Raw genomic sequence first — 26,475 nt, forward strand, 5'->3', positions numbered from 1 at the left:
ACTACCTTTGAACGATAGTGAGTGGTACCCAACCATCATCTGTGTACTCACAATAAGACAAATAAACCTCTGTTCTAGTTTGACTGTTAACTGAAATAGTTGTGGCATCTATGTCGTCCGAGTCCGAAAATCTTGAATATTACACAGCCAAGAACTGTGCTGAAAATCTCTTTAATAAAGATAATTAATTAATATTACGGTATAACCAAAGAATAAAAATAGAAAGAATGCCCTCTCTTGTCTTTTTCTATATAAGCGTCAAGCGACAAGACAAGTGGCGCTCTCTAAGCGTTTCAAGGTGGAAGCTCTATGTAACAGTGTTTGTGATTTGTCATAAGAGAAGGTGATGTGCGTATGTTTTGGTATCCGCATACAATCAGTAACGCCCACTACCGCATGAAGGTTGAACTTTCATCCGCAGATAGCGCTGCGGTAGTGTCCCCCGAGCATCAGCGGTGTGGGCTTTCTTGATATTCTTATTCTTTGGTATAACCCTGGCCAAGTTCGCAGGATTTGACGGTATTAAAGTGAAGGTGTTTTATTTTGATTATTGTAATGTAGCGTTCTTCCCTCCCCCTGGATATTCAATCTTGACGCGATGGGAGGGCTTAACCCATTAGCACTTTAGCGCCAGTCTATTCACCACCGCTTGGACTTTGAGCTAGATAGGGTATGTGTTCCATCAGTAGTCTCACGCTCCCATATTCATCCTATTCGAAAACAAGCGATTACGGCACCGATTGATTTCGTTCTTTTTGTTTTCATGGGTGCTCACTTCTAACAAAAAATACAAAAATAAGAAACAAAACAAACAGCGCTTCAATGCTTTGTTTTTCGTGGGATGAAAATGGGAGCCACATGCTTAATAAGGGAACCAATACCCTATATCTGGTTTACGAGTTAAGCGCAAGTGAAAAAATCGGCCGTAAGTGCTAATGGGAACCAAAGGAGCATCCGTTGTGCATTTATCACAAATCAAAGACAAGTCATGATTCAGTTTTCATAGACCTAATTTTTGCATTCTTTGAATTTTCTGAAATTTAACAATAATTGTTAAATTTAACGTAACGCACGAGTGGGTAGGGGAGGTCTCTGCGTTACACTCATCATTCATCACTTGAATTCGAAAGTACACAGGACAGGGGACGCTAGGATAAAAGGTGTACGGAATCAAATTGCGCCACGGAAAAAAGTGCATAATTGTTGATTGCATGCATCAAACTGGCTGATTTTTTCACGAATAATAATAGCTAATAGTGAGCAGATGATACTGTAAAATTTTCATCGGAATTGGTAAATTATTGGCGGAGATATCTTCGACACGAGACAGCGAGGTTTTGGAATTCTTGTACACTCATTGTGAAAATGGTTTAGGCTATAACTTTATTGTTACTTTTTCAAAACATCTGAAAATTTGACTATAAATTAACAACATAATAAAAATGAAGTGGTGAAAATTTCATCAAGATCGGTTAGGTACTGAATTTTCTAGAATTCAAAACACAAACCGCTTTAGAGTGAATTTTAGGTCCTTCATAAAAATTTTAAGGTCCGTATGCACTATTTTGACTGTGGAACAGTCAATATTGCTCCGATTCTAAATAAAATTTGACAGTCCTAAACTATCATAATAACACGTTTATAGTCATATTTTGAGCCATTTTGGCTGAAAACTTTGGAAGTTAGACAACTTTGAATGTCTCGATACAGTTCAATCGGTTTGCGTATTGCGATTTATGTACACATAGGTATACGACCACAACTTTTTAATGGCTAGACCAAATCAAATGAAATTTTCAAACAATATTCCTACATACATAATCCACTTACAGAAAAAAAATCATTGCAAGCGGTTTAGTATTTCTGTTCCTAGAGATAGATCTATACAATATAAATTTTATTTTAATTCTTTGTTTGCGCAAGAATTCCAAAGCCTAATTTTCCAACGTCGGATATATCTCCGCCAATAGGGTAACCAATATAATTTGGACCCCCATATATTTTGGACCCCCTGTGTCCTTTTACCACAACTTACACAGGTTTAATGATAAGATGACGAAAATTTTTAGAATCATTCGCTAAATAAGATCGCTCTGCACGGGCAGCAATCATTTCCTCACTGGAAATATCCTTATTTGCCTTGAAATTATTTTTTGCCAAGCTCATCATCCGTGCGAGTGTCGCATCATGTTTACAAAAAGAGATTGCGGTGCTGAGGAAACTTGCAGATGTAAACAAAAACGTTTATCATTCTAGCGCATTAAATTCGCAAAGTTCGTCTAATCAGCCTTTGTCAATCAAGTAATTAGGATGTGATTCAGCATATTCAAGCGGCAAATTCTTCCAAAATAGTTTCAAACGAGTTTAAACACCGGGTGTCCAAAATATATACTGAAGAGGGTCCAAAATATATTGGAGTGTCCAAAACAGTGAAAACTGATGCTTCAAAAATCAGTTATTTTCATCAAATTTTTAGCCAGAAATGACCTTGTGGGTATTTTTAACGGACAGTGGAGGCTTTTACGAACATACTAACATCATCATTATGTGTAAATACCCTATGAATCTGTTTGATTTTGAATTAAATGCAAACCAATGTCCTCTAGGGGTCCAAAATTCAACCGTTACCCTACATCACCGATTCCTCTGAAAATTTTATGGTATCATCTGCACACAATATACTGTTAGTGATTAAAAAACCAGCCATTTTGATGCATGCAATCAAAAGTTGCACACTATTTTTCCGTGGCGCAATTTGATTCGGTACACCCTTTAAGTTGACTTACAGTCTTACAGATTAGGTTATGTTAGCAATTAAATTCATTACCATTAGAAAATCATGGACTGATAAGGTAAAGATGAAACTGTTCATTTTAGAAATGAGTTTATATTTGTATTTCTTATTTTTATAGGTTTTGTAGGGATGAATATATGAAAGTTGACAAATAATGTTTATCATTTTTATTTTTTGTGTCAATCAGCTGACTGAACTTTTTGTTTTTTATATCTTAGACGGTATTATAACACTGACCAAAAAAAAGCAGGAATTTTATTACATGTTTCTTTAGGACTTGGGACTATATTTTGACATAAGGGGTTTGACTGATTTCTTTACAACATCGAATGGAAGCTCAAAAAGTGTTATCTAACACTATTTAATATGAGAGTTATTTAGGGATGATGCTGTTGCTGTCAATGACCAACATCGGTTATTGGCACTATTGGTAATCAGCTTGAATTATTTTCAGAATGTATTATAAAATAACTTAGGATATTATTTGATAACTAACTGTTCCGGCAAACGTCGTACTGCCTGCCTACTGTGTTTTTGATATTCAGCTCTAACGAAAAATGTCTCGCAAAATGGAATTTCAAACTTTCTCGTTTTCAATGCATTCCTGGTCGATTTTTCCAATTTTTTATTCGTACGAACACGTCGGAGCCCTGCACGAATGTAACACTGAAAGAATGGCGTAGATCAGTTGGCCCTTTTCCGATCCTATTCGTGACATACAAACACCATTCCATTTTTATTTATATAGGGGAAATTACCTATTCTCGGCCGTTTTGTTCTCTTCGTCTTTGGGGTTTTTTTTTTTGAAACCTATTGAACTCAGAGTTGGTCTTTAATCCTTCCCAACTAAGCTGAATCATATGGCCATGTTTCAGGCAATTTGGCTGACAAAAACCGCCCATGACGAAGAGAACAAACCTGCCGATAATACCCATTGTCACCCTAGATAGATTGTTTGGGGAAGCTTTTTTAATTTATTTTTATTCGTGAATTCTAACTTAGGCTAATTCTTCACACATTTGAGGAAGCTGTCAGAAAAACTAGCTGCCCATATTGGCTAAAAACGCTAGCTCTGGTAGCTGTTAGCTGTATCCAAATAATTTTCAGAAATATCAAATCTTTAAAAATTAGCTATGACATAAAAATTTTCTTCACTCTTCTTTGTAATATTTCTCAGGAATAGTACTTTGAAGGCGTTTACATAGACAGCCTTTTTTCTCTTTGATTGTTGTTCTGTGACCTCGGAGATGTCCGAATATTGACATATTGTTCAATCAAATTATTTATAATTATTATAAACTTTGCCTTGATGTTTGTCGCCAAATGTATTTATTTACGACTCGTACTGTAAAAATCTTCATTCTGCACCTTGTTGCGTAAACTACTCTTAATGTGTATTCTCTTTTTCGACCATGTAAACTAGCGCCTTTTCGTTTGTTTTGTTTATTTAAAACTGTCAAAAATTTGTTTGCTGTTTGCCCCGGCCTTTGGTTGGTGTTGTTTGCTATCGTTGCCGCTGGGGAGTCATCGAATTCTATTCAGATTCAGATTGTGGACATAAATCACGAAAACGTTGAAAATGTCTGGCCAATATGACATTTTCGATAATCTAAACAGTTATTTAAATGGTGAGTAATGCTTAATCAAGTGGACGGCAAAAAAATTCATAGTAAAACGGTGGATCACAACTTTGCTTGCAGCGGACGACGACGTCGATTTCGCCGATGAAGAACTGGCAGCAGAGGAAAGAAATCTAGACGACCAGGTGCCCGATCCGGACGAAATACCGCCGCCTGTCAAGCAGAAACGAGGTCCCAAAGGCAAACAGGTGAAAAATAAACCGGAGCCGATCCCAGTTTCTCGTAGGAAAAGCAAGCGTCTATCCGTCACAGCAGCAACAGATGCCGAATTGTTGACCGATGATGATGATGATGACGACGACGATAGAGACGAAGGGCTGTCCAGTGGTTCTTCAACGTCACATCTTGGCACATCCAGCTCACACACGTCGTTAAAAAGCCAACCGTCCTCGGAGGCGCGGTCGGTCGACTTGTCTGGTGACGATTTGGATGGTGAGTTTTTGTTTTTCAGTTACTTAAGCGCTAAAGCGTTATTGATTTCTGTTGCATTGCAGTGCAAATAAGGGAAGTTCAGAAGCAGTATGACTTGATTTTCAACAATCCTGCTTGCATTGATCAGGATAAGCGTTACTTTGCCAGTCTTAAAAGACGCTTCCAAACGATGATGAGGCGACAAAAGACCTCCCGTGGAAGAAGCACCCTAGCATTTATGAGAGATTTCGATTCTTTGAAGGAGACTATCTATAATATTTGTATAAATTGTAACCTAATGGCCCCGTCGTCGACTGCTTCACATTCCATGGCCGTTCAGGGTGTAAGCGCAGGGCCATCATCGTCGCGTCGAGCCAGACGGCAGCAGCAACCAGAAGTGATCAACCTGGTGGACAGTCCGGCACTGATTCTACCTGGAACGGTAAGTCTGATTCTAATGAATGTCTCCCTGTGTAGACCTTTTCGTAAGTATTTTAATGTACAGACTTACCTTACCGGCCAGACTAAGGCCTGAGTGGCCTCTGCTGTACATGGTAGCCGTCTCCCTTCTACTCGGTCCATGGCTGTGTGTCTTCAGTTCCGCACTCTGCGAAGAGTCCGCAGATCGTCCTCCACTTGATCGACCCACCTTGCTCGCTACGCACCACGTCTTCTTGTAACGGTCGGATGACTCTCGAGAACCATTATTTAGTCGGGTTGCTATTCGAAATCCTGATGACGTGACCCGCCCACCGCAGCCTTCCGATTTTCGCGGTGTGAACGTTGATTGTTTCTCTCAGCAGCTGATGCAGTTCGTGGTGCATTAGTCTTCTCCAATTCCCGTGTTCCATCTGCACTCCACCGTAGATGTTACGCAGCACCTTCCGTTCGAAAACTCCAAGGGCGCGTTGGTCCTCTGCCGTAGGGTCCATGTTTCGTGTCCACAGTAGACTACCGGTCTAATTAACGTTTTGTAGATAGTTAACTTCGTGTGATGGCAAACTTTATTCGATCGGAGTCCAAAGTAAGCTCGATTTCCTGCCACAATGCGTCTCTGAATTTCTCTGCTAGTGTTGTTGTCGGCGGTTACCAGTGAGCCCAAGTACATGAATTCTTCAACCGTCTCGATTTCATCACCGTCGATAGAAATTCGGGGTGGCGGCGCCGTAATTCCTACCTCAAGCCTGTTGCCACTTTGTCTTCATTTGATTCTTCAATCGGATGTATATTTCCGCCGTCTCAAATTTGCGAGCTAGATTATCAATATCATCAGCGAAACCAAGCAGCTGAACGGACTTCGTGAAAATCCACTCGTGTTTATCCCCGTTCTACTTATTACACCCTCTAAAGCAATGTTGAATAGCAAGCACAAAAAACCATCACCTTGCCGTAACCCTCTGCGAGATTCGAAGGGACTCGAGAGTGACCGTGATACTCGAACTACGCACATTACTCGATCCATCGTCGCCTTGATCAATCGTATCAGTTTATCTGGCATTCGTATTCGTGCTTGTGCTATGTATTATGCTAGTAGGCTATGATTATATGACAGAATAATAAATCAGATTACTGCAGACATTCAAAGAGTACGGAAGTCTATATGATTACGAGGTATCACATCTGGCGGACGAGGATAAATTCTTTTGAATCAGGTCACCACGAATAAAGCCGAACGAAACGCAAATTTGGAATTTTTTCTGGAGAATTTGAAATAGATTGAACAAATTGAAACAGAAACATATTATTTGATCAGGTATTTGCTTTCGGGTGTGAAATATTAAGTAGAATACTGCTCCGGCAGGACACACTGCTTCTGCAGGACACACTGCTTCGGCAGGACAAACTACTTCGGTAGGACACTCCGCTGCCAAGTGCAGGGAAAGGCGTAAAAGCCAGGAACATGAATAGCGATAATCAGAACGCATTGCAACTGACACCGACACACAAAACCAGAATTGTTTGAAAAATAACAATTTAGTGCTTCCATAGCAACCATTTCTATGTGTAATTTTCGAATTTTCAGCGTAAGAATGGAAGCTTGGAACATATGCCCGTTGTTCAACCATCTTCCGGAGACACAGACTCGGACAGAATGGTTGCGTTGGAAACGAAACTTCGAAGTAATTGTGGCCGCTAGCGAGGAGAAGAATTCTACCAAAATCAAGAACATTCTTCTTGCCAAAGGAGGTCTAGAACTTCAAGACTTATTCTATTCAATTGATGGAGCTGATGTGGTGGAAGATATTGAAAAAGGAGTTGACCCGTACAAGATAGCCATAGCCAAGTTGGATGGACATTTCGTTCCGAAGCAGCACGATTCTTTTGAGCGGAACGAGTTTTGCCAACTATCACCGGCCACTACTAATGAAGGAAAGCGCGAACCACTGGGGAAATTTTTGATGCGTTGTGCGGACCAAGCGAAGAGGTGTAATTTTGGAAAGACGGAGGCTGAAAGTCGTGAATTGCGGATCGTGGACAAAGTAATTTATCATGCTCCGGCCGAATTGAGAGAGAGGTTGTTGCAGAAAGAGAAACTGAATTTGGCACAGCTGACACGCATTGTAAATTCGTTTGAATCGATCAAGACTCAATCAAAAGCGATTGAAAACACAGGATTAGGTGATGCATCAGCGTCCACAGGTTTGATCTAAATTTTGCTTTCTAATTATGTAGATATAACTTAAATAAGAGAGGGAGTTTATTCTATAATATTGTCATTTGTCTGCAGTTTCGGATCAGGCTACGCGGATCAATAAGCTAAATACTACGGCCAATCGTTATGGTAGCACGTGTTTCCGTTGCGGTCAGCAGAGTCATTATGGAAACGATCGCGAATGCCCAGCGCGTGGAAGGAAATGTGAGAAGTGCCACAAAATAGGACATTATGCTAAAGTATGTCGATCAGGAGCAGCATTCAAACGACGTTATGAAGGATCAAATTTTGGCCATCCAGATAAACGAAGGAAATTTGGGAATGTACGTGCGATTGTAGCCGAAGAAAACCTGGAGCAGGCTGAACCTGAAAGTTTTATTTTCAATATTGGCGATGGAGACGAATACCTGTGGACAAAAGTCGGAGGTGTGCTGATACAGGTCCTCATAGATTCGGGAAGTTCAAAGAACATAATTGATGATAAAACTTGGCAATATATGAAGCTGCATGGCGTCAAGAGTTGTATACCGTTCAATGTTCCTAATACAGTCCTGAGAGGATATGGTCCTGAAGCTAAGCCGCTAGAAATCGTTGATGTATTTGAAGCATATGTGGAAGTGGATGCCACGGAAAGAAAACTTGGAACAAATGCAATGTTTTACGTCATCAAGGGCGGACAGCATTCTCTTCTTGGGAAAGAAACAGCCAAATCTCTCGGAGTGTTGAAAATCGGATTACCAAATCAAATCAACTCGCTGTCATCCGTGGAGAAACGATCATTTCCGAAAATGAAAAATGTACAAGTGAGGATTCCAGTAAATCGAAATTTCACGCCGATTGCTCAACAAGTTCGTCGACCTCCGATAGCCCTACTCAGTAAAATTGAAGATAAATTGGATCAACTTTTAACCATGGATATCATTGAGCCAGTATCAGGTCCTGCTGAATGGGTTTCACCACTTGTCATCATCGTAAAGGATAACGGTGATTTGCGTCTATGTGTAGACATGCGCCGTGCAAATCAAGCGATCCAGAGAGAACGCCACATTATGCCAACATTCGAAGATTTTCTGCCCCGGTTCAAATCGGCCCGGTTTTTCACTCGACTAGACATTAAGGATGCATTTCACCAGGTAAACTAGAAATTTAATGAGAAATTGTATGAATTATTATTTTTTTTATATAGTTTTTAATATTGTTATTCCATTTTTTTTGCCTTATTGCATTAGATTGAATTGGAAGAATCATCTAGATATATAACAACATTCATATGCCACAAGGGCCTATTTCGATATAAAAGGTTAATGTTTGGCATATCATGCGCTCCGGAAATGTTCCAAAAGGTTATGGAGCATATTTTGGCAGAATGCGAAAATGTTGTGAATTTTATTGATGATATAATGGTGTTCGGCGCCACTGAAAAGGAACATGATGATGCATTGAGGAAAGTCCTAGCAGTATTAAAAAGTCGGAATGTTCTATTAAATAAGGACAAATGCATTTTCAAAGTCAGGCAGGTTGAGTTTCTTGGACATTCGATGTCATCGGAAGGAGTTCGTCCAATGGTTAGTAAGATTGAAGCATTACAAAGATTTCGAGAACCGAAAACATCAGAAGAGGTCAGAAGTTTTCTCGGTCTAGTAACCTATGTAGGAAAATTCATTCCTGACTTAGCCACAATAACAGAACCACTTCGGCAGTTGATATGTAAAGATAACAAGTTTTGTTGGGAAGTTGAGCATCAGAAAAGTTTTGAGCACCTCAAAAACCTCATAGCCAATGTGCAGACGTTGTCCTTCTTTGATAATTTATTAAGGACTCGAGTGATAGCGGATGCTTCACCGGTGGCTTTAGGGGCAGTGCTTGTATGTACAATTTGAAGGAAAAACGGATTGTAATCCTCGCATTATCAGCTTTGCAAGTAAAAGCTTAACTGAGACAGAGAAGAGGTACTGCCAAACGGAGAAAGAGGCCTTAGCATTGGTATGGGCCGTAGAAAAGTTTTCAATATACCTAATTGGTCGGGAATTTGAGCTAGAAACAGACCACAAGCCATTGGAAATTATATTTTCACCTACCTCTAAGCCCTGTGCCAGGATTGAACGATGGGTGCTGAGGCTTCAATCATTCAAGTTCATTGTAAAATACAGGAAAGGTTCAGGAAACATTGCGGATTCATTATCGCGCCTTGTAACCGAAGACAAATCAGTTGAATTTGAAACCGACAATCATTTCTTAGTGCTCGCTGTTCAAGAATCGGCTGCGATTGATGTAAGTGAGATTGAAACTGTATCCAAATGTGACCCTGAGCTCAAAGCAGTGAAGGAATGTTTAGAATCAGGGAATTGGAATAATTCGGCAGCAAAATCATTCGAACCGTTCAGGAACGAGCTTGGCATGATAGAAGATACTATTGTACGCGGAAATAAATTAGTTGTGCCACAAGGACTGCGACCCAGGATGCTACAACTTGCGCATGAAGGTCATCCAGGAGAATCAATCATGAAGAAACGATTGAGAGACCGAGCTTGGTGGCCAGCAATGGATCGCGAAGCTAAAGATTTTGTAGCTAAGTGTGAAGGATGTCAACTGATAGGACTACCAAGCAAACCACTTCCAATGAATCGAAGAGAACTTCCTACAAAACCATGGATCGATGTCGCTATTGATTTTATGGGACCACTGCCTTCAGGAGAATACTTGCTAGTAATAGTAGACTATTTTAGCAGATATAAGGAGGTTGAAGTAATGGCAAAGATCGGCTCACGCGAAACCGTCAACAGACTCAACAAGATATTCACCCGGTTGGGATACCCTAGAACGATTACCCTGGATAATGCAAAGCAATTTATAGGAAAAGAGTTTGAAGAATACTGCAAAATACATGGTATTCATCTTAATCATTCAGCGCCGTACTGGCCACAAGAAAATGGGCTTGTCGAAAGACAGAATCGGTCACTTTTGAAAAGATTGCAGATTAGTAATGCGTTGAAAAGAGATTGGAAGAAGGATTTGAACGATTATCTCCTGATGTATTACACAACTCCTCATTCAACCACTGGTAAAACACCTACAGAATTAGGCTATGGACGTACGATTAGGTCGAAGATACCATCGATTGACGATATCGAAACTATTCCGGAGTCATCGGATTATCGCGATCAAGACAAATTGAACAAGCAAAAAGGAAAAGAAAGGGAGGATAGAAGAAGAAATGCTCAAGATTCGGACATCTGTTGCGGCGATATTGTTTTAATGCAGAACCTTTTACCATCAAACAAACTGGCGACTACATTTGGTAAAGCAAAATACAAGGTATTGGAACGCAAAGGTCATCGGGCTACTGTAGAGAACCAGGATACTGGAGCAACGTATGAACGAAATATTGCACATTTGAAGAAAATCGATGTTCCGGTCGCGTCTAGTTGTTCTACGAGAACGGAAACCGGTCAAGAGGTGCTCAGAGGACCCGTAATAGAAGACCCCGAAGTGAGGAGCACTGATGCAGATGAACCGTTATTCCGAGGTTTTGAAGAAAATGAAGATACATTTGCTGGAGTTTGAAAAAGTTAAATGATAAACACTTTAGAATTAAATATTGATTGTATGTAAATAATAAACCATAGTTTCAAGATCGTTTAACTTGATGAAACTACATTGTAAATTATATGAAAAAGGAGATGTGCTATGTATTATGCTAGTAGGCTATGATTATATGACAGAATAATAAATCAGATTACTGCAGACATTCAAAGAGTACGGAAGTCTATATGATTACGAGGTATCACAGTGCTTAATCTGCCATAACTAGTTTCGATCTATTGTATACTACGCCGATTTGAAATCGATGAACAAGTGATGTGTTGGCACGTTGTATTCGCGGCATTTCTGCAACACCTGGCGGATGGCGAACATCTGGTCCGTTGTAGCGCGTTCACTTATGAATCCAGCCTGATATTGCCCCACCAATTCTAAATCCTTCCCTACCCTACCTCTCTTAGAGTTGTCTTGTGATATATGGATGATCCCTTATAGTACACTCGACTGTATTCATCATCTTAGCTGTTGTTATGTAATGTTTACACTTTCAATCAAATGCAATTATTAATGCTAACAATAAAGCAAACAATCTGTAAATATACTTCTAGATAAACCTGGACTCCGACGAGGAAGACATCACGCCTGCCGCTGGCAACAAAAGTGCCAATGTATCGTTCGATTCGGCCAACTACGAGGTATCGTTGAAAATCAAGTGGGAGGGCAAAATCGAACGGTTCAACCATAGGAAGTTCCAGAAGTTTGGTGACTTGATTGCGGTGCTGGCTGAACGAGCTGGAGCCGATCCCAGTCACGTGATCCTGGATTTGGACGAACGCATCATCGAACCGAACGATACGCCAGATTCGATCGGGTATCGAATATCGCAGTTTATAGGTACGTAGTAGCAAAGAATAATAATATCAAGAAGCTGCGAAAGCAACTCTCCACGAGATGAATGTAATTTGCACTCACTTTGTGGAGAGTCGCTTTCACAGCTCTGTCACGACTTTGGGATTCGTGAGGGACCCCTATTCTATTCGACAAAGTTTGAGACAAAACCACAAGACAAAAGTCGTCCATACATCGTTTCTTGATTGCACGCTTCTGAGCTGAGAAAATAGCAAGTGAGTGTAATTCTTAGAAAATGAGTGTTCCCATCCCTGCACACGCACACCACCTTCTCTTGTGAAAAATCACGAACACTGCTATAAATAGCTTCCATCTTGATACGCTTAGAGAGCGCCACTTGTCTTGTCGTTTGACGTTTACACACACTCAGCCAAATAACCTTAAGATTTCCATAAGGCCCACCTTATGAAACGGCCTTTAAATAAATTATAATGATTCGGATAAATTTCATAAGGTCACTCTATGAAGTAAAATCGTCTCACAGCTTGGCTTTTATTCATGTTTAGCAATATGGTTTTCTCAAGCGTCGGTAACCGTGTGGATAAAACACGGGCTCGGTGATCCCAACGTTCATGGATCGAATCCAGTCTGCATCATTTTGTCATAGCAAGCACGATCAATTTTCATAAGGTATTCTTATGGATAACATAAGAATTAGTTATAGCAAATTTTCATAAGGTATTTCGATGAATTTCGCTAGTTTTTTTCGCTGAGTGCAGAAAAGGCCAAGAGATGGCATTCTCTCTATTTTTATTCTTTGGTAGTAGATAAAGACACAGTTGTTAGAAATCAAACATGGCCGCCATGTCAATTTTCGAGGACACAAATCTGAGTAGACCAATAAAAATGAAAATGCTACTTGTTGTTTGCTCATTCGCAAAGAACATTTAGTTACATTCTCAGCCCGCCACGTTTGACGGATCTCTAGATGTGTGCATTTCTACAAAAGATAAGGTATTTTTGTTTGATTTTTTAGCTATACACCTTTAGAACCTTAGCGTTACACTCCTGTTACATGTGGGAATATGAATGATAAATTGCACATTCCAATAATTCACAAGTCTGGATAAGGCATAACTCTCCTTAAATTATTATGACTTACATATTTGTATATACTAACTTGTGATTTTAGCTGGCCGCGTGGTACGAGGCGAGCTGGCTGAAGTCTTTGCCAACAAGAATAAGTCCAACGGCACTAGTCGCACGGCCAAACCACGGAAACCAAAAGATGACAACGAGATCACCCTGAAAGTGCAATCGGACCGATGGAAGAAGCCTCTGGAAGTGCCAATGCGAAAAGACAACAAAATGATGATTTTGATAATCAAATGTGCCGAGGAACTGAAATGCCAACCGGGTGACATCAAGCTGTCCTTTGATGGGGACGCCATAACAATGGATTCCACGCCGATCGATCTGGAACTGGAAGGTGGCGAAATTCTGGATCTTCGTTTCCTAAAGGGATGATGTTGCTTGTTATTTACTGCATATTTATAGAATTGTTAACATTACTCATGCATTACGTGAACTGAAGAAGTATTCCCTAAAATGTTATTTGTGAAAAAGCGTCTTTTAATAAACAATTTTCCTATATTGAGTACAAATCTGTTATGTTTTATTTTCTTTTATGTCTGTTTAATTAGTGAAATGTAGCCATAAAGCAAGTCATGTGTCATCCTTTGAACTTCTACATTTTTTCGGTGCAAGAAAAGTATCCAGTATCAATAAAGTTTTTGGTTTTCCGAGAATCGCAGATGGACTACATTAGTGAGTAAATATATGTTACAGGGCTTTTCTCGGTCTGCGAAACTAGCTGAAGCGTAGAATGCAAATGAAGACAAAACTCGCGCTGTATAAGTCTGCTTGCTGGTCGCTTTATACATCTTTAAATCGTGAATAGCGGTTAACCAGAGAACGGCATCTGGCGGCGTCGCATGAAATTGTATCAAGTATATAGAGAGATGGATACAGTGCAGCGAATAAAAAACGGTAAGCTACGGTGAGCCGGGCACGTAGCTCGTATACCCACTTGGCGTTCGATTTGAAAAGGTTGAATCTGCATAGGAATCACAGCAAACATACGACCTGTTCAAATCGAATGCCAGATTTGCGAATGGAAACTTTGTATGTGGAACTGCAGAACTCTCAATTTCATACTCGGCGATCTATTGAAGGATCGCGGATTCGGCAGGGTTCGAACGTCTACTATAGCCACGGCAACACGCGAGCTGAGAACAGCTTACATTGTGAAGGGCTATATGCAGAAGTGCGTGATCGATTGGTAGTCGATCGAGGAAAGAATATGCAAGTTGAAGATCAAGGCAGATTTTTTAACTTCACCATAACCAACGTACACTGCTAACACTCAGGAAGGAGTGATCAGAGAAAATAGGTATTTTCTCTGGGAGTGATGAAAACAAAGACGCCTTTTACGTGCAGCTCTATAGCTATAGAGCTGTACCTAAGGTGACAGCCCCACCACAGTGGATAGGGGACCTTAGGCCAACAACCTACTGTTTCAGAAACCCAAAAACCATTACAGAAAAAAAATGAAAGATTACGATCTGATTCAACGACTACGACTTTACGCGCGAAACAACGGACAAGAATTGGAACTTAGAATGTATCAACTTTAGCCTAGCAGGGTAAACTGGCACAACTAGCCAATGAGGCATGTTGAAGCTTGAGATCCTAGGACTGAGCGAAGTCCGTTGGCCGAACTTTGGAGAAAACAGATTGGCATCGGGCCAAATTCTGCTGTACTCTGGCCTACGCGGTGAACACGCTCCTCGCCACCGTGGAGTTGGATTCATGATCAGCGCTCACGTCGTCTACGCTGCGCTCATGAAGTGCGAACCTATTAATAAGAGGGTAAATGTAGCCAAATTCATAACACAGGTTCAAAACCTTACCATGATCCAATGTTACGTGCCAACCGGTCCAGCCGAATTGCAAGACAAAGAGAACTTTTACAGTTAACTGAATGGATTCCGGACAATATGGCCTCTGCGAAATGAGCGAAAACGGAGAGCTGTTTGCAGAGCTTAGTGGTAACAATGATAATGATAATTGGGGGATCGCTCTTTTCTCATCGACCAGTGCACAAAGTGACATGGGTTTCCCTTGACGGCGTAACGGAAAATCAAATCGACCACATCTGCATCAGCCGAAAATGGCGACGAAGCCTTCTTCTTCTTCTTATTTCTGATTCGGTGGTGCTTTTCTTTTGTGCACACACCTCCTAATGGACCAGCATCGCAGGCCATATGTCCAACCTGTCACTATTTATACTCCGTGGAGTTTACAAAGTTTTTCTTCTTTATCGACTGTGTTTTCATTTTTTGGTACAGTGAAGTCTTGCTAGTGAAGCGCCCTGTACCGTCCAGGGGCTCAACTAAACACTACACGGAATGTGATATCTTTTAATTCATAACAGTCCGACGATATCTTTTTAATAAACTATATTGAAGTATCACAAACCATCACTTAACTTATATTACAACGATTCACTTTTTCTTATATCACCTTTCTGTATTTCTACACCGAAGTTGAAAAAACTGAACCGAACTGGACTTTTACTCTTACGTTGAAAAACTGAACTTTTACAACTACTGTCTTTTCTGAACCAAGATTGAACACTCTAGCGTTGAAACTGACCCACTGTCTCACAGACTGCTTGAACTCAACAACTCCGTTCTTCGACAACTCTAACGTCGAACTCTCCTCGATTACTCTGTTCTTCAACAACTGCCCCGATTGAAGCCAAAGCCTCAGTATTTATAGCCTAAATTTCCTAGCAATACCCGAAGAAGTCACGAAAATTCCTAACGTTGCCCAACCCATCTTGGGCGTGTCCAAAAACCTTCGATGCCAAAAATGTAAAAGCCAAAAGTTAAAAACTCTATCTATCCTAATCGTTCTCTTCATGATTACCATCTCCGCCTGACTTGGGCGTGTTTGAACAGAACCTGTGAAAATCTTATCCCCAAGTCTAAATCTCCTAGCCACGCCTGACTTTGGCGTGTTTGAGCCAAACCTATTAAAATCTTATCCCCAAGTCCAAATCTCCTAGCCACGCCTGACTTGGGCGTTTTTTTTTTGTTTGAGCAAACCGCTATGAAAATCTTAACACCGAAACCACGCCTGACTTGGGCGTATCCAAAGTCGACCCCCATCATTGCCATCTTCGTCAACATCATCGTCATTATCATCATCATTATCATCATCATTCTTAGCCCCATCATCTTTCGGACTTGGCACCCAATTCTTCAAAACAAAGCAACCGCCTTGTTATTCAAATGTACCCTTGCTTGTGCACAATGACCCCTAGCCGGGTCCCGGCCACGGATGTTGGTTGAAATTGTACTCCAACATTCTTTTCATTCGGTTTACTTGAAGACAAAACAAATCCAGTGCAAACAAGCCAGGCGCCCTATGCGGCCAATACGGTGTCGATTTCAGAACATTCCAGCAAGGGTTTACCTGAGTTCAAAGCGAACCCAGTGAAAACAAAAAAACCAACCACGGCTACGCGGCCAATTCGGCGCATCGATTTTCGAGACAAACAAAAACAATTGCGGTTACCCGAAACCACATGCGGCCAATTCGGCGCCTCAATCTTGTGACAAAAAAAACAATCTAGGCTATCTGAAACCATAGGCGGCCAATACGGCGCCTTGATTTCGCAACATTCCAGCTAAAGTTTACCTGAGTTCAAAACGAATCAGGTGCAAAACAATCCAGGCTACCTGAGACCATAGACGGCCAATTCGGTGCCTCGATTTCGAAACGTTCCTTTTAGGTTCACCTAGGTTCAACCCAAGCCAATGTCACCTTTGTTCAACCGCGATTAATAGAACATTCTTTCGGGTTTATTGCCCATCTTTGTCGTCGGCCTACCAAGCGTAGTAACAATTTGCACCACCCCGATCCAGGCCCAACGTGTTCGAACACGATCGCACCCGGCCACCACCGGACGATGATGGGTCATAAAAACAAAGTCAGTAACGAATGGTATGTTTCCCGTTGCTTCCAATATACCGCGCGTGAGGTGGGTAGAACCTACCTAGAGCGTAGCTGTTGGTGTAAATTGAAATAAAAACACACCCAGGCAGCTACTCTAACGGGAGTGTGTGTGTGGGGGGGGGGGGGGGAATGCATCTTTTTCTTTCACAGTTGAATTGACTTAGAATATCGGAAGGCGTGGGAATATTTAGGCGTTGCACTAGTTCGTAGACTTTTTACAGTTCTGTTTTATCGTCCGAAGACTGTCTCATTCTTTTATAGTCCGTAGACTTGCTCACTCACCCCTGGAGGGGGTGGGAATGGAACCCATGACCTTCTGATTGATAGTCAGAAGCCTAACCACTACGCTAGATCCCCCCCCCCCACGAAGCCTTCTTGATGTGCGGAACAAACGTCAACACACACTGACTGGAAGACGCTGCGGTGAAAATGTCTTTCATCGAGGAGCTAGAGAACCGTGCTGCGCATATTCCAGAAGGTGGAAGCGTAAAAGATCAATGGAGCGCCATCAAGAACGCCTTCATCGCCACCGGCGATAATAATTTGGGTAAGCTACGTACCCGGAGAAAGCAGTGGATCACAGATGATACCTCCGATCTGATCTTGCCAATACCGATGATACCGATGATGCCAATCGCTCCTCGGCGGCAGGTCTTACCATCAACAAGACCAAATCGTTGGATAAAAACACGCTCAACCCTGCCAGCTTTACGGTAGCTGGGCAATCAGTGGAGAATGTTGAAAACTTCGTGTGTATCAGTGGAGAACACGTTCATGGCGGCGCAGCCTCAACAACAAAATCAAGCAAGTCGACAGAAAATTGACCTGGCCACAGGTCAAGGCAATGACGGGCAATCGTTCAGGATGGAGATCTTTCGATTCGGTCCTCTGCACCACCGTGGGGGTTCCATGACTGAAAGTCTAAGGCGAGTACGATTACTACCCATGCCACGGCGTCAAGATCGCCTTTAGGGGACCTAAACACACAGGCAGGTTAGGAGAAGGAACTCAGACCGATGATTGGAAAGTTCAGTGCTGACGAACAAAACGACCCATCGATTCGCCGCCTCCAAGAACATGATCATTCTTAACACCGTATTTCTACACAGCCTCCCTCATATAGTTACACCTGGAGATCACCGCAGCAGACGGAATCACAAATCAACCACGTTCTGATTTATGAATGGTACTTCTCCGACTTATCGACGTCGGGACCTATCGTCGATGCTATCATCGACTCCGACGACTACCTGGCTTTGGTCAAGCTGGACCCATAACTCACCGTCATCAACAATGCACGGCATTAGCGACCGTCACGATACAACCTAGAGTGACTGTTGCAACTAAATGTAGCCTCAGCATTAGCCTGGGCACCAGTTTATGCTATCTTCCTCACTCCTTCGGGAATTGTGGGGGTTGTGGGGTGTAGGTCCACATACTTTCCCGGATCATGAGCGTTTCCAAAGTTTCCAGTCCAGAAGTTCTTCAGATCCATTCATTTCATTTATTTAGTTCAACATCAAATTCATGATAACACTGAATCAACAATTTGCCGCCATAATACTCGATTTGCAGCTGCAGCTCTCCAACGTCGGTCACGCCCAACGCTCGCCAGATCACGCTCCACCTGGTTCGCCCGTGCTCTCTGCGCCCCACGCCTTCTTGTACCAACCGGATGATTAGCAAACACCAACTTTGCAGGGTTGGATAAAAGAGACTTCTAGCTTCGAACTGTTGGCAAAGCTTGAAATAAAAGAGCTTTTTAGTTCAACATCAAGTGTGCACGGCCGATTTATATTTGAATATCAACCGGATTACTTCAATTGAGCTGTTTCGGTATTTCAACACAACCGAGCTAAACGTTCTTCTTGAGCACTCACAATTAACTAAATAGTGTACCTACCCATGTAACAGAACTAGCTGAATAGCAGTTTCTGAAGCTGAAATTTGCTTAAAAATAGTTTGTTCCTCTCTTATACAGCAAAAATGTTTGTTGGGTAGTCATCATTAGCAAATATTTTTAATCCGATTTGATAGTTTTTGACTAAATTTATTGTGTACCCCTCATGGGAAAAAATGCTAAAAAGTACGTTCTTCCATCCCATATAAATTTCAGTTGCCGAGATGAACTAGCCTAGGGCTAAAAATCTCGTTAATACAGGTAAAAAAAATCAATTGCAATGCGAAATACGGCGATACAACCAATTGCTCCTAAATTTTGCAAGGTTGTTTTGGACGAAAGAGCTTTGTTCCGAAAAATCAACCATGCTGACCCAGTCTACTATTCTCAATTTTGTTGAAAATCGGAATTTTTGAACAAGCGAAGTTGGATTTTTCTCAAAATCCATGCGCCGGACTAAACTTCGAAAGTGGTGCAGGCACGGATTTGGAGAAATCCGACTTTGCTAGTAGAAAATTCCGGGTTTCAACTGCACGGAGAATATAACTATACTAGTTTATTTGTGGACGCAGTAGCGCCCGTGTCAAGTGATTTTTTTTTTCAATATAAACGGTTCATGTGTTATTCAAGCTTGTAGATTTTCAATAAGAAAAGCATTACATTTTTCTACGTGTTAAATAGAACTTTTATACGGTGAATTCAATGTAGACAAACAGGGCTATCTATGTTATTTTTAGCAACTGTTGCATTCGATAGTCTAAGAGTGTCAGATTCTTTTCTGCATTCTACTGTATCTGGTTGTCTATGGTTGTCACTGGATTTGTTTTCTGCATCTGATAGTAAAAAAGAGTTGAAGTGTCAAATATTTTAAAAATCACAATTTTCAACGTCTGTTGTCTGTGATTTTTTTCATCAAATGCTGTGTCTGGTGGTCTTTAGTTGTTACTGGATTTGTTTTCTGCATCTGATAGTAAAAAGAGTTGAAGTGTCAAATATGAAAATTAAACAAAATTTTCAACGTCTGTTGTCTGTGATTTTTTTCAACAAATGCTGTGTCTGGTTGTCTTTAGTTGTCACTGGATTTGTTTTCTGCATCTGGTAGTAAAACAGAATTGAAGTGTCAAATATGAAAAAAAAACAAAAATTTCAACGTCTGTTGGCTGTGTTTTTTTTATTCAAATGCTGTGTCTGGTTGTCTATGGTTGTCACTGGATTTGTTTTCTACATCTGATGGTAAAAAAAAGTTGAAGTGTCAAATGTTTAAAAAAAAAACAAAATTTTCAACGTCTGTTGTCTGTGATTTTTTTCATCAAATGCTGTGTCTGGTTGTCTTTAGTTGTCACTTGATTTGTTTTCTGCATCTGATAGTAAAAAAAGAATTGAAGTGTCAAATATTAAAAAAACAAAAATTTCAACGTCTGTTGTCTGTGATTTTTCCATCAAATGCTGTGTCTGGTTGTCTATGGTTGTCACTGGATTTGGTTTTCTGCATCTGATAGTAAAAAAGAGTTGAAGTGTCAAATATTTTAAAAATCACAATTTTCAACGTCTGTTGTCTGTGATTTTTCCATCAAATGCTGTGTCTGGTTGTCTATGGTTGTCACTGGATTTGTTTTCTGCATCTAATAGTAAAAAAGAGATGAAGTGTCAAATATGAAAATTAAACAAAATTTTCAACGTCTGTTGTCTGTGATTTTTTTCATCAAATGCTGTGTCTGGTTGTCTTTAGTTGTCACTGGATTTGTTTTCTGCATCTGATAGTAAAAAAGAATTTAAGTGTCAAATATGAAAAAAAACAAAAAATTCAACGTATGTTGTCTGTGTTTTTTTTTTCATCAAATGCTGTGTCTGGTTGTCTATGGTTGTCACTGGATTTGTTTTCTGCATCTGATAGTAAAAAAGAGTTGAAGTGTCAAATATGAAAATTAAACAAAATTTTCAACGTCTGTTGTCTGTGATTTTTTCATCAAATGCTGTGTCTGGTTGTCTTTAGTTGTTACTGGATTTGTTTTCTGCATCTGATAGTAAAAAAGAATTGAAGTGTCAAATATAAAAAAAAAAAACAAAAAATTCAACGTCTGTTGTCTGTGTTTTTTTTTCATCAAATGCTGTGTCTGGTTGTCTTTAGTTGTCACTGGATTTGTTTTCTGCATCTGATAGTAAAAAAAGAATTGAAGTGTGAAATATAAAAAAAAACAAAAATTTCAACGTCTGTTGTCCGTGATTTTTCCATCAAATGCTGTGTCTGATTGTCTATGGTTGTCACTGGATTTGGTTTTCTGCATCTGATAGTAAAAAAGAGTTGAAGTGTCAAATATTTTAAAAATCACAATTTTCAACGTCTGTTGTCTGTGATTTTTCTATCAAATGCTGTGTCTGGTTGTCTATGGTTGTCACTGGATTTGTTTTCTGCATCTGATAGTAAAAAAGAGATGAAGTGTCAAATATGAAAATTAAACAAAATTTTCAACGTCTGTAGTCTGTGATTTTTTTTTTCCATCAAATGCTGTGTCTGGTTGTCTTTAGTTGTCACTGGATTTGTTTTCTGCATTTGATAGTAAAAAAGAATTGAAGAGTCAAACATGAAAAAAAAAAACAAAAAAATCAACGTCTGTTGTCTGTGTTTTTTTTTTCATCAAATGCTGTGTCTGGTTGTCTATGGTTGTCACTGGATTTGTTTTCTGCATCTGATGGTAAAAAAGAGTTGAAGTGTCAAATGTTTAAAGAAAAACAAAATTTTCAACGTCTGTTGTCTGTGATTTTTTCATCAAATGCTGTGTCTGGTTGTCTTTAGTTGTCACTGGATTCGTTTTCTGCATCTGATAGTAAAAAAGAATTGAAGTGTCGAATATAAAAAAAAAACAAAAATTTCAACGTCTGTTGTCTGTGATTTTTCCATCAAATGCTGTGTCTGGTTCTCTATGGTTGTCACTGGATTTGTTTTCTGCATCTGATGGTAAAAAAGAGTTGAAGTGTCAAATGTTTAAAAAAAAAAACAAAATTTTCAACGTCTGTTGTCTGTGATTTTTTTCATCAAATGCTGTGTCTGGTTGTCTTTAGTTGTCACTGGATTTGTTTTCTGCATCTGATAGTAAAAAAGAATTGAAGTGTCAAACATGAAAAAAAAAACAAAAATTTCAACGTCTGTTGTCTGTGATTTTTCCATCAAATGCTGTGTCTGGTTCTCTATGGTTGTCACTGGATTTGTTTTCTGCATCTGATGGTAAAAAAGAGTTGAAGTGTCAAATGTTTAAAAAAAAAAACAAAATTTTCAACGTCTGTTGTCTGTGATTTTTTTCATCAAATGCTGTGTCTGGTTGTCTTTAGTTGTCACTGGATTTGTTTTCTGCATCTGATAGTAAAAAAGAATTGAAGTGTCAAACATGAAAAAAAAACAAAAAAATCAACGTCTGTTGTCTGTGTTTTTTTTTTCATCAAATGCTGTGTCTGGTTGTCTATGGTTGTCACTGGATTTGTTTTCTGCATCTGATGGTAAAAAAGAGTTGAAGTGTCAAATGTTTAAAAAAAACAAAATTTTCAACGTCTGTTGTCCGTGATTTTTTTCATCAAATGCTGTGTCTGGTTGTCTATGGTTGTCACTGGATTTGTTTTCTGCATCTGATAGTAAAAACACAGAGAACAGACATACAGGCTAGAACAAATTACATTTGAAAAGTTGTGTAAGGATTTGAATCTTTACTTGAGTATGGTTGCAAACCAATATACGATGACAACACCAACGCCACCAAACACCATATTGCCACAGTCAGTGGTGAATTGAAACATTTCAAGTGGTGAATTAAATTAGTATGGGAAATTAACCGATTGCAGCGCCACGCTATTGCCACTTGTGTTGCCGATTTCAAATGGTCGTTAAATTCCTTACACAGTTTCGGAACTGGACTTGGATGTTTGTTCTCTGTGGTAAAAAGAAATTGAAATTTCTAATATTTTATCTTTTGTGAGAATTTCTCCGCGTGCTGCGTCTGGTTGGCTAGTCACCGGACAGACAAACAGGGCTATAGTCCATTTTACGAGCCGATTTTATGAATGAATTTTGACAGGAGGTAGTGTCCAATAACCCGTGAAAACCAATATCATCATCAACATTGTTGTCACTTCGTAAAATGGCTCATTATATATATGATGGTATTGCGGATTTTTAGAAAATTTTCCACTATGCGGTAGCCGCCGAGTGCTACCATAGACCGCCATGAAAATCATCGTATCACTGAAAAGTTTGGCCAAATCAAAGCATGCTTGTAAAGGAAAATATTCTGAAAAGCCGTAACAAATAATAATCATCGACGTCGTATCCAAGGCTCGATCCAAGGTATCCTTGGACTGATTGATGATATCTAGGTGAAAATCATCAGTCTGACAGCTGCGGTTTATATGTATTAGTAAAGACTGGACTCGAAAAAAAAATGAGACACTCAAAATAATGTATAACTTTTGATTGCGTTCACGAAAATAGCTGATTTTTTAACCAGGAGTAGCGTTATATGTAGTTAATGCCCTAAAAATTTCATCAAAATCGGTTCAGTATTGGCGCAAATATTGTCGATACAATAAAATGTGATTGTGGAAATTTTGGGCTTCCATTTTAAAAATTGTTTAGGCTATAACTTGGTTGTTAGCTCATCAAAACGTCTGAAAATTTGACTATAAGTTCTTCGAGTAAGTCATAATAAGTATTGGAACTTTCATTATAATCGGTTCAGCTCTTTTTTTTAACAATTCAAACAAAAAAACGGGGTTTTCACATTTTGGGCACTTTTTAACATTTTAAAATCAGTGTGCATTATTTTGACTGTAGTATTGGCAACACTGTCCCGATTTTTTATTTTTGAACCTTGAAAGTGTAAAATCGTTGTGTTAATCTGTTCTCAGTGGAAATTTCAGCCATTTTGATTGAACATTTTATTGTTCGTGCAGTTGAAAATCGGAATTTTTGACACGCGAAAATCGATTTTTCTCCTAAACCTTATGTCGGACGTACGTCGGGCACAGTGCGCTGGATAGAGGGCCAGGTCCGCTGTCCAGCGCACTACGTCCGACGTTAGGTTTCACGTATGGATTTTGAGAAAATTCGATTGTCGGGTGTGGGGAAACTTCGGGTTTCAACCGCGACGACAATAAAAGTTAGAGCAGTTTGAATGTCACTATACCAAAAACCAGAAAAATTCGAATGACCTTCAATTGGGGTTTTAAATTTAGAACAATGCACAGTGGTCCACGAACCAGATTTACGAGGAAAGATGCATTCAACGCCTTCAAATGAGTTTTTAGGCAAATATGGTCTTCTACAAAGTTGTCCCTAATAATAAAGCCCTCTTTAAGATGTGCATGAAAATTAGGGTGGTCCATATTTTCGAAGAAATTGGTAACCAAACTTTTTTATTTGCAAGAATAACTGTATACATTCTTTGGGAAAGTTGTAGATCTATCAATTTTGAGCAAGTTTCCTAAAGATACTTTTTATGTAGCTTTGAAATTGACCGATCTAGAGGTATTTTTCTGAATAAGCTTAGGGTGGTTCAAGAAAAACCGGTTTTCTGGCGTTAACTTTTTCAGTTTCGATTTTTCATCAAGGTCGCCCAAGAAACACTTGTAGAGCATTTGAAGACGCGTTCGTACGCTGAGATGGTCGTTATCTCTTTTGGTTCAAAAGTTACAGGCATTTTTCTTGAAAAATCACAGTTTTTTGAAAAGGTGTTATGACGGGTTGGGGCAAAATATCTTTTGCCCGCATTCAAAAGAAAAAAAATGTTGTTATAAAACATATCAAAAAATAAGAGGGGTTTTATTTTTGTAACTCATGTGAAAAATTCTTGAAAAGTGCCTATTTTTTCTAGAAAATCATCAATATCTTTTGAACGGAATGCCGTAGCAACATTTTCAGCGCACGGAAATGTGCGTTTTTCAAAGCTCTAAAAATGGTTCTTTGACAACTTTGATAAGAAATTTGATACAATATTGGTAGTTGCTATTTTCCATTGGTAATGGCAAATGGCTTCCATTATCATCATTCTTGATGCCCACGCCGACAGACACCGGATTGGCCAGCTAACAAAAAATCCGGAAGATCGCCCGCCGGAGGCATAGCAAGAGCTCCTCAAATTCATCATATAAATTGTTTGTAAGTACGTATCGGATCTAAGCGCATCTGAAAGAGAAGTAAATTTTCTTTCCAAATAGTGCTCGTTTGTTTCTCTACGATGCGGAATTCGATATGAAACAGTGAAAAACAGTGCACTTTGCCTATGCTGCGCCATGGCAAATTTTGAAGTCACGTTTTTCATAGGGTTCTCATTCCTGCCACCTGAGAAAAGAGTGATCGTTAGCTTTCGTCAGATTTACCTATTATGACATAGTGCTACATATATGGCTATAACTTTTTAAAGGTCAAATCAAATTGAATGAAATTTTGACACAATACATCTACATACATACTTTTTGTACAGAAAAAAAAATCATTGAAATCGGTTCAGTATTTTTGGCTCTACAGTTTTAGGTAAAAAATGTTGTATTTTTTAAAGTGTTTGTTTGGTCCAAGGTTCTCAAATGGTAAGTCTCTTGTTTCGACGATATCTCTTAACCGATTCTACACATAATGTACTATTCCTGGTCAAAAAATCAGCTATTTTCGTGCACGCAATCAGAAGTTATACAGTATTCTTTGTGTCTCATTTTTTTTTTCGAGTCTAGTCTTTAATCACACTAAGATCAGCTCGGTATTTTTCCCATCTTTTTACTGAGTTTTCAACAGCAGATTTAACTCGGTACGCTCGGTTGTTTCTTTTGCGGATATTCTGTAAATTAGTTACCGAGCTCAGATAATAAACTGTCAAAAGTTACTGATACACGGTAAATATCGTTACTGGTGAACGGTAAATACGATATCCGAGTGTACCGAGATAAATCTGCTGTTGAAAACTCAGTAAAAAGATGGAAAAAATACTGAACTCAGTGAAAAAATTACTGAGCTGGAACATCTGAATCTTAGTGTGTACCTACATATTAAAAAAAAAACAAAACGACAATTTTATTCATAAGCTTTCTTTTCATAGTTGCAACCAGTAGATTCCATAAATCCCAGTTCTCTTTCAACTCCTTTTCTACGGTCTCCACCTAAAGCTTTCTTTTCATTTTCCAATTCATCAGAGCAGGCGTTGTTGTGCGCTTATAGTTCTCGACGAGTCGTTTCCAAGCAACGTCACTCGTTGGTTTATGGTTGATTCGTCGTCGGGTGTGAGAGCGGAAAGAAAACGAAAGAGAAGAAATGAATCACCAACTGACCCAGATGATGCTCAGAATCTGACCGTGGTTGTCTAGGTCAAGGAACTTTTGCACCTTTATCTCATTTATTCGTGTTTGTCTTTTTGGATTTTCTTTCCATTTTTGTGTTTTTTTTTTGCCGCCAGATCTTACAAAGCGATGAAGAGCTAATAAAACATACATTACATCTATAAAGCTGTTACTTTGGCTTGATCGTCGTTATATCATTTACTCGGGGCCTGAACAAAGCATCAATGCAATTACTTATGTTTCGCTTTCTAACAGTCGTCATGCGCCAACCAGCACGTGGAGGTTAGTAACT

At 39.6% G+C, this 26,475-nt stretch overlaps 2 protein-coding genes and 1 non-coding gene across 4 annotated transcripts in view; 2 read left to right on the top strand and 1 right to left on the bottom strand.

The window, feature by feature from the left end:
• The window catches only part of LOC134288002 (craniofacial development protein 2-like), a 366,803-nt gene that overhangs the window by 282,995 nt on the left and 57,333 nt on the right, over positions 1 to 26,475 (bottom strand). The gene's annotated exons all lie outside the window — the stretch shown is intronic.
• On the top strand, positions 4,256 to 13,551 carry LOC109424329 (uncharacterized). The gene is made up of 5 exons (XR_003893811.2): positions 4,256 to 4,422; positions 4,495 to 4,866; positions 4,929 to 5,287; positions 11,647 to 11,932; positions 13,080 to 13,551. It is a non-coding gene; the product is annotated as an uncharacterized LOC109424329 (transcript).
• On the top strand, positions 6,362 to 10,571 carry LOC134287999 (uncharacterized protein K02A2.6-like). 2 transcript variants are annotated; one of them, XM_062851473.1, is made up of 3 exons: positions 6,362 to 7,485; positions 7,574 to 8,631; positions 8,728 to 10,571. In XM_062851473.1, the coding sequence occupies exons 1-3, from the start codon at positions 6,846 to 6,848 to the stop codon at positions 9,376 to 9,378; spliced, it is 2,349 nt and encodes a 782-aa protein (XP_062707457.1). In that variant the 5' UTR covers positions 6,362 to 6,845; the 3' UTR covers positions 9,379 to 10,571. The 2 variants fall into 2 exon arrangements, with proteins under 2 accessions (XP_062707457.1, XP_062707458.1); XM_062851474.1 differs by lacking the exon at positions 8,728 to 10,571 and having other exon boundaries at positions 7,574 to 8,691.

This window comes from Aedes albopictus, chromosome 2 (assembly GCF_035046485.1).
Source record: "Aedes albopictus strain Foshan chromosome 2, AalbF5, whole genome shotgun sequence".
In the NCBI taxonomy this organism is placed as follows: Eukaryota; Metazoa; Arthropoda; class Insecta; order Diptera; family Culicidae; genus Aedes; species Aedes albopictus.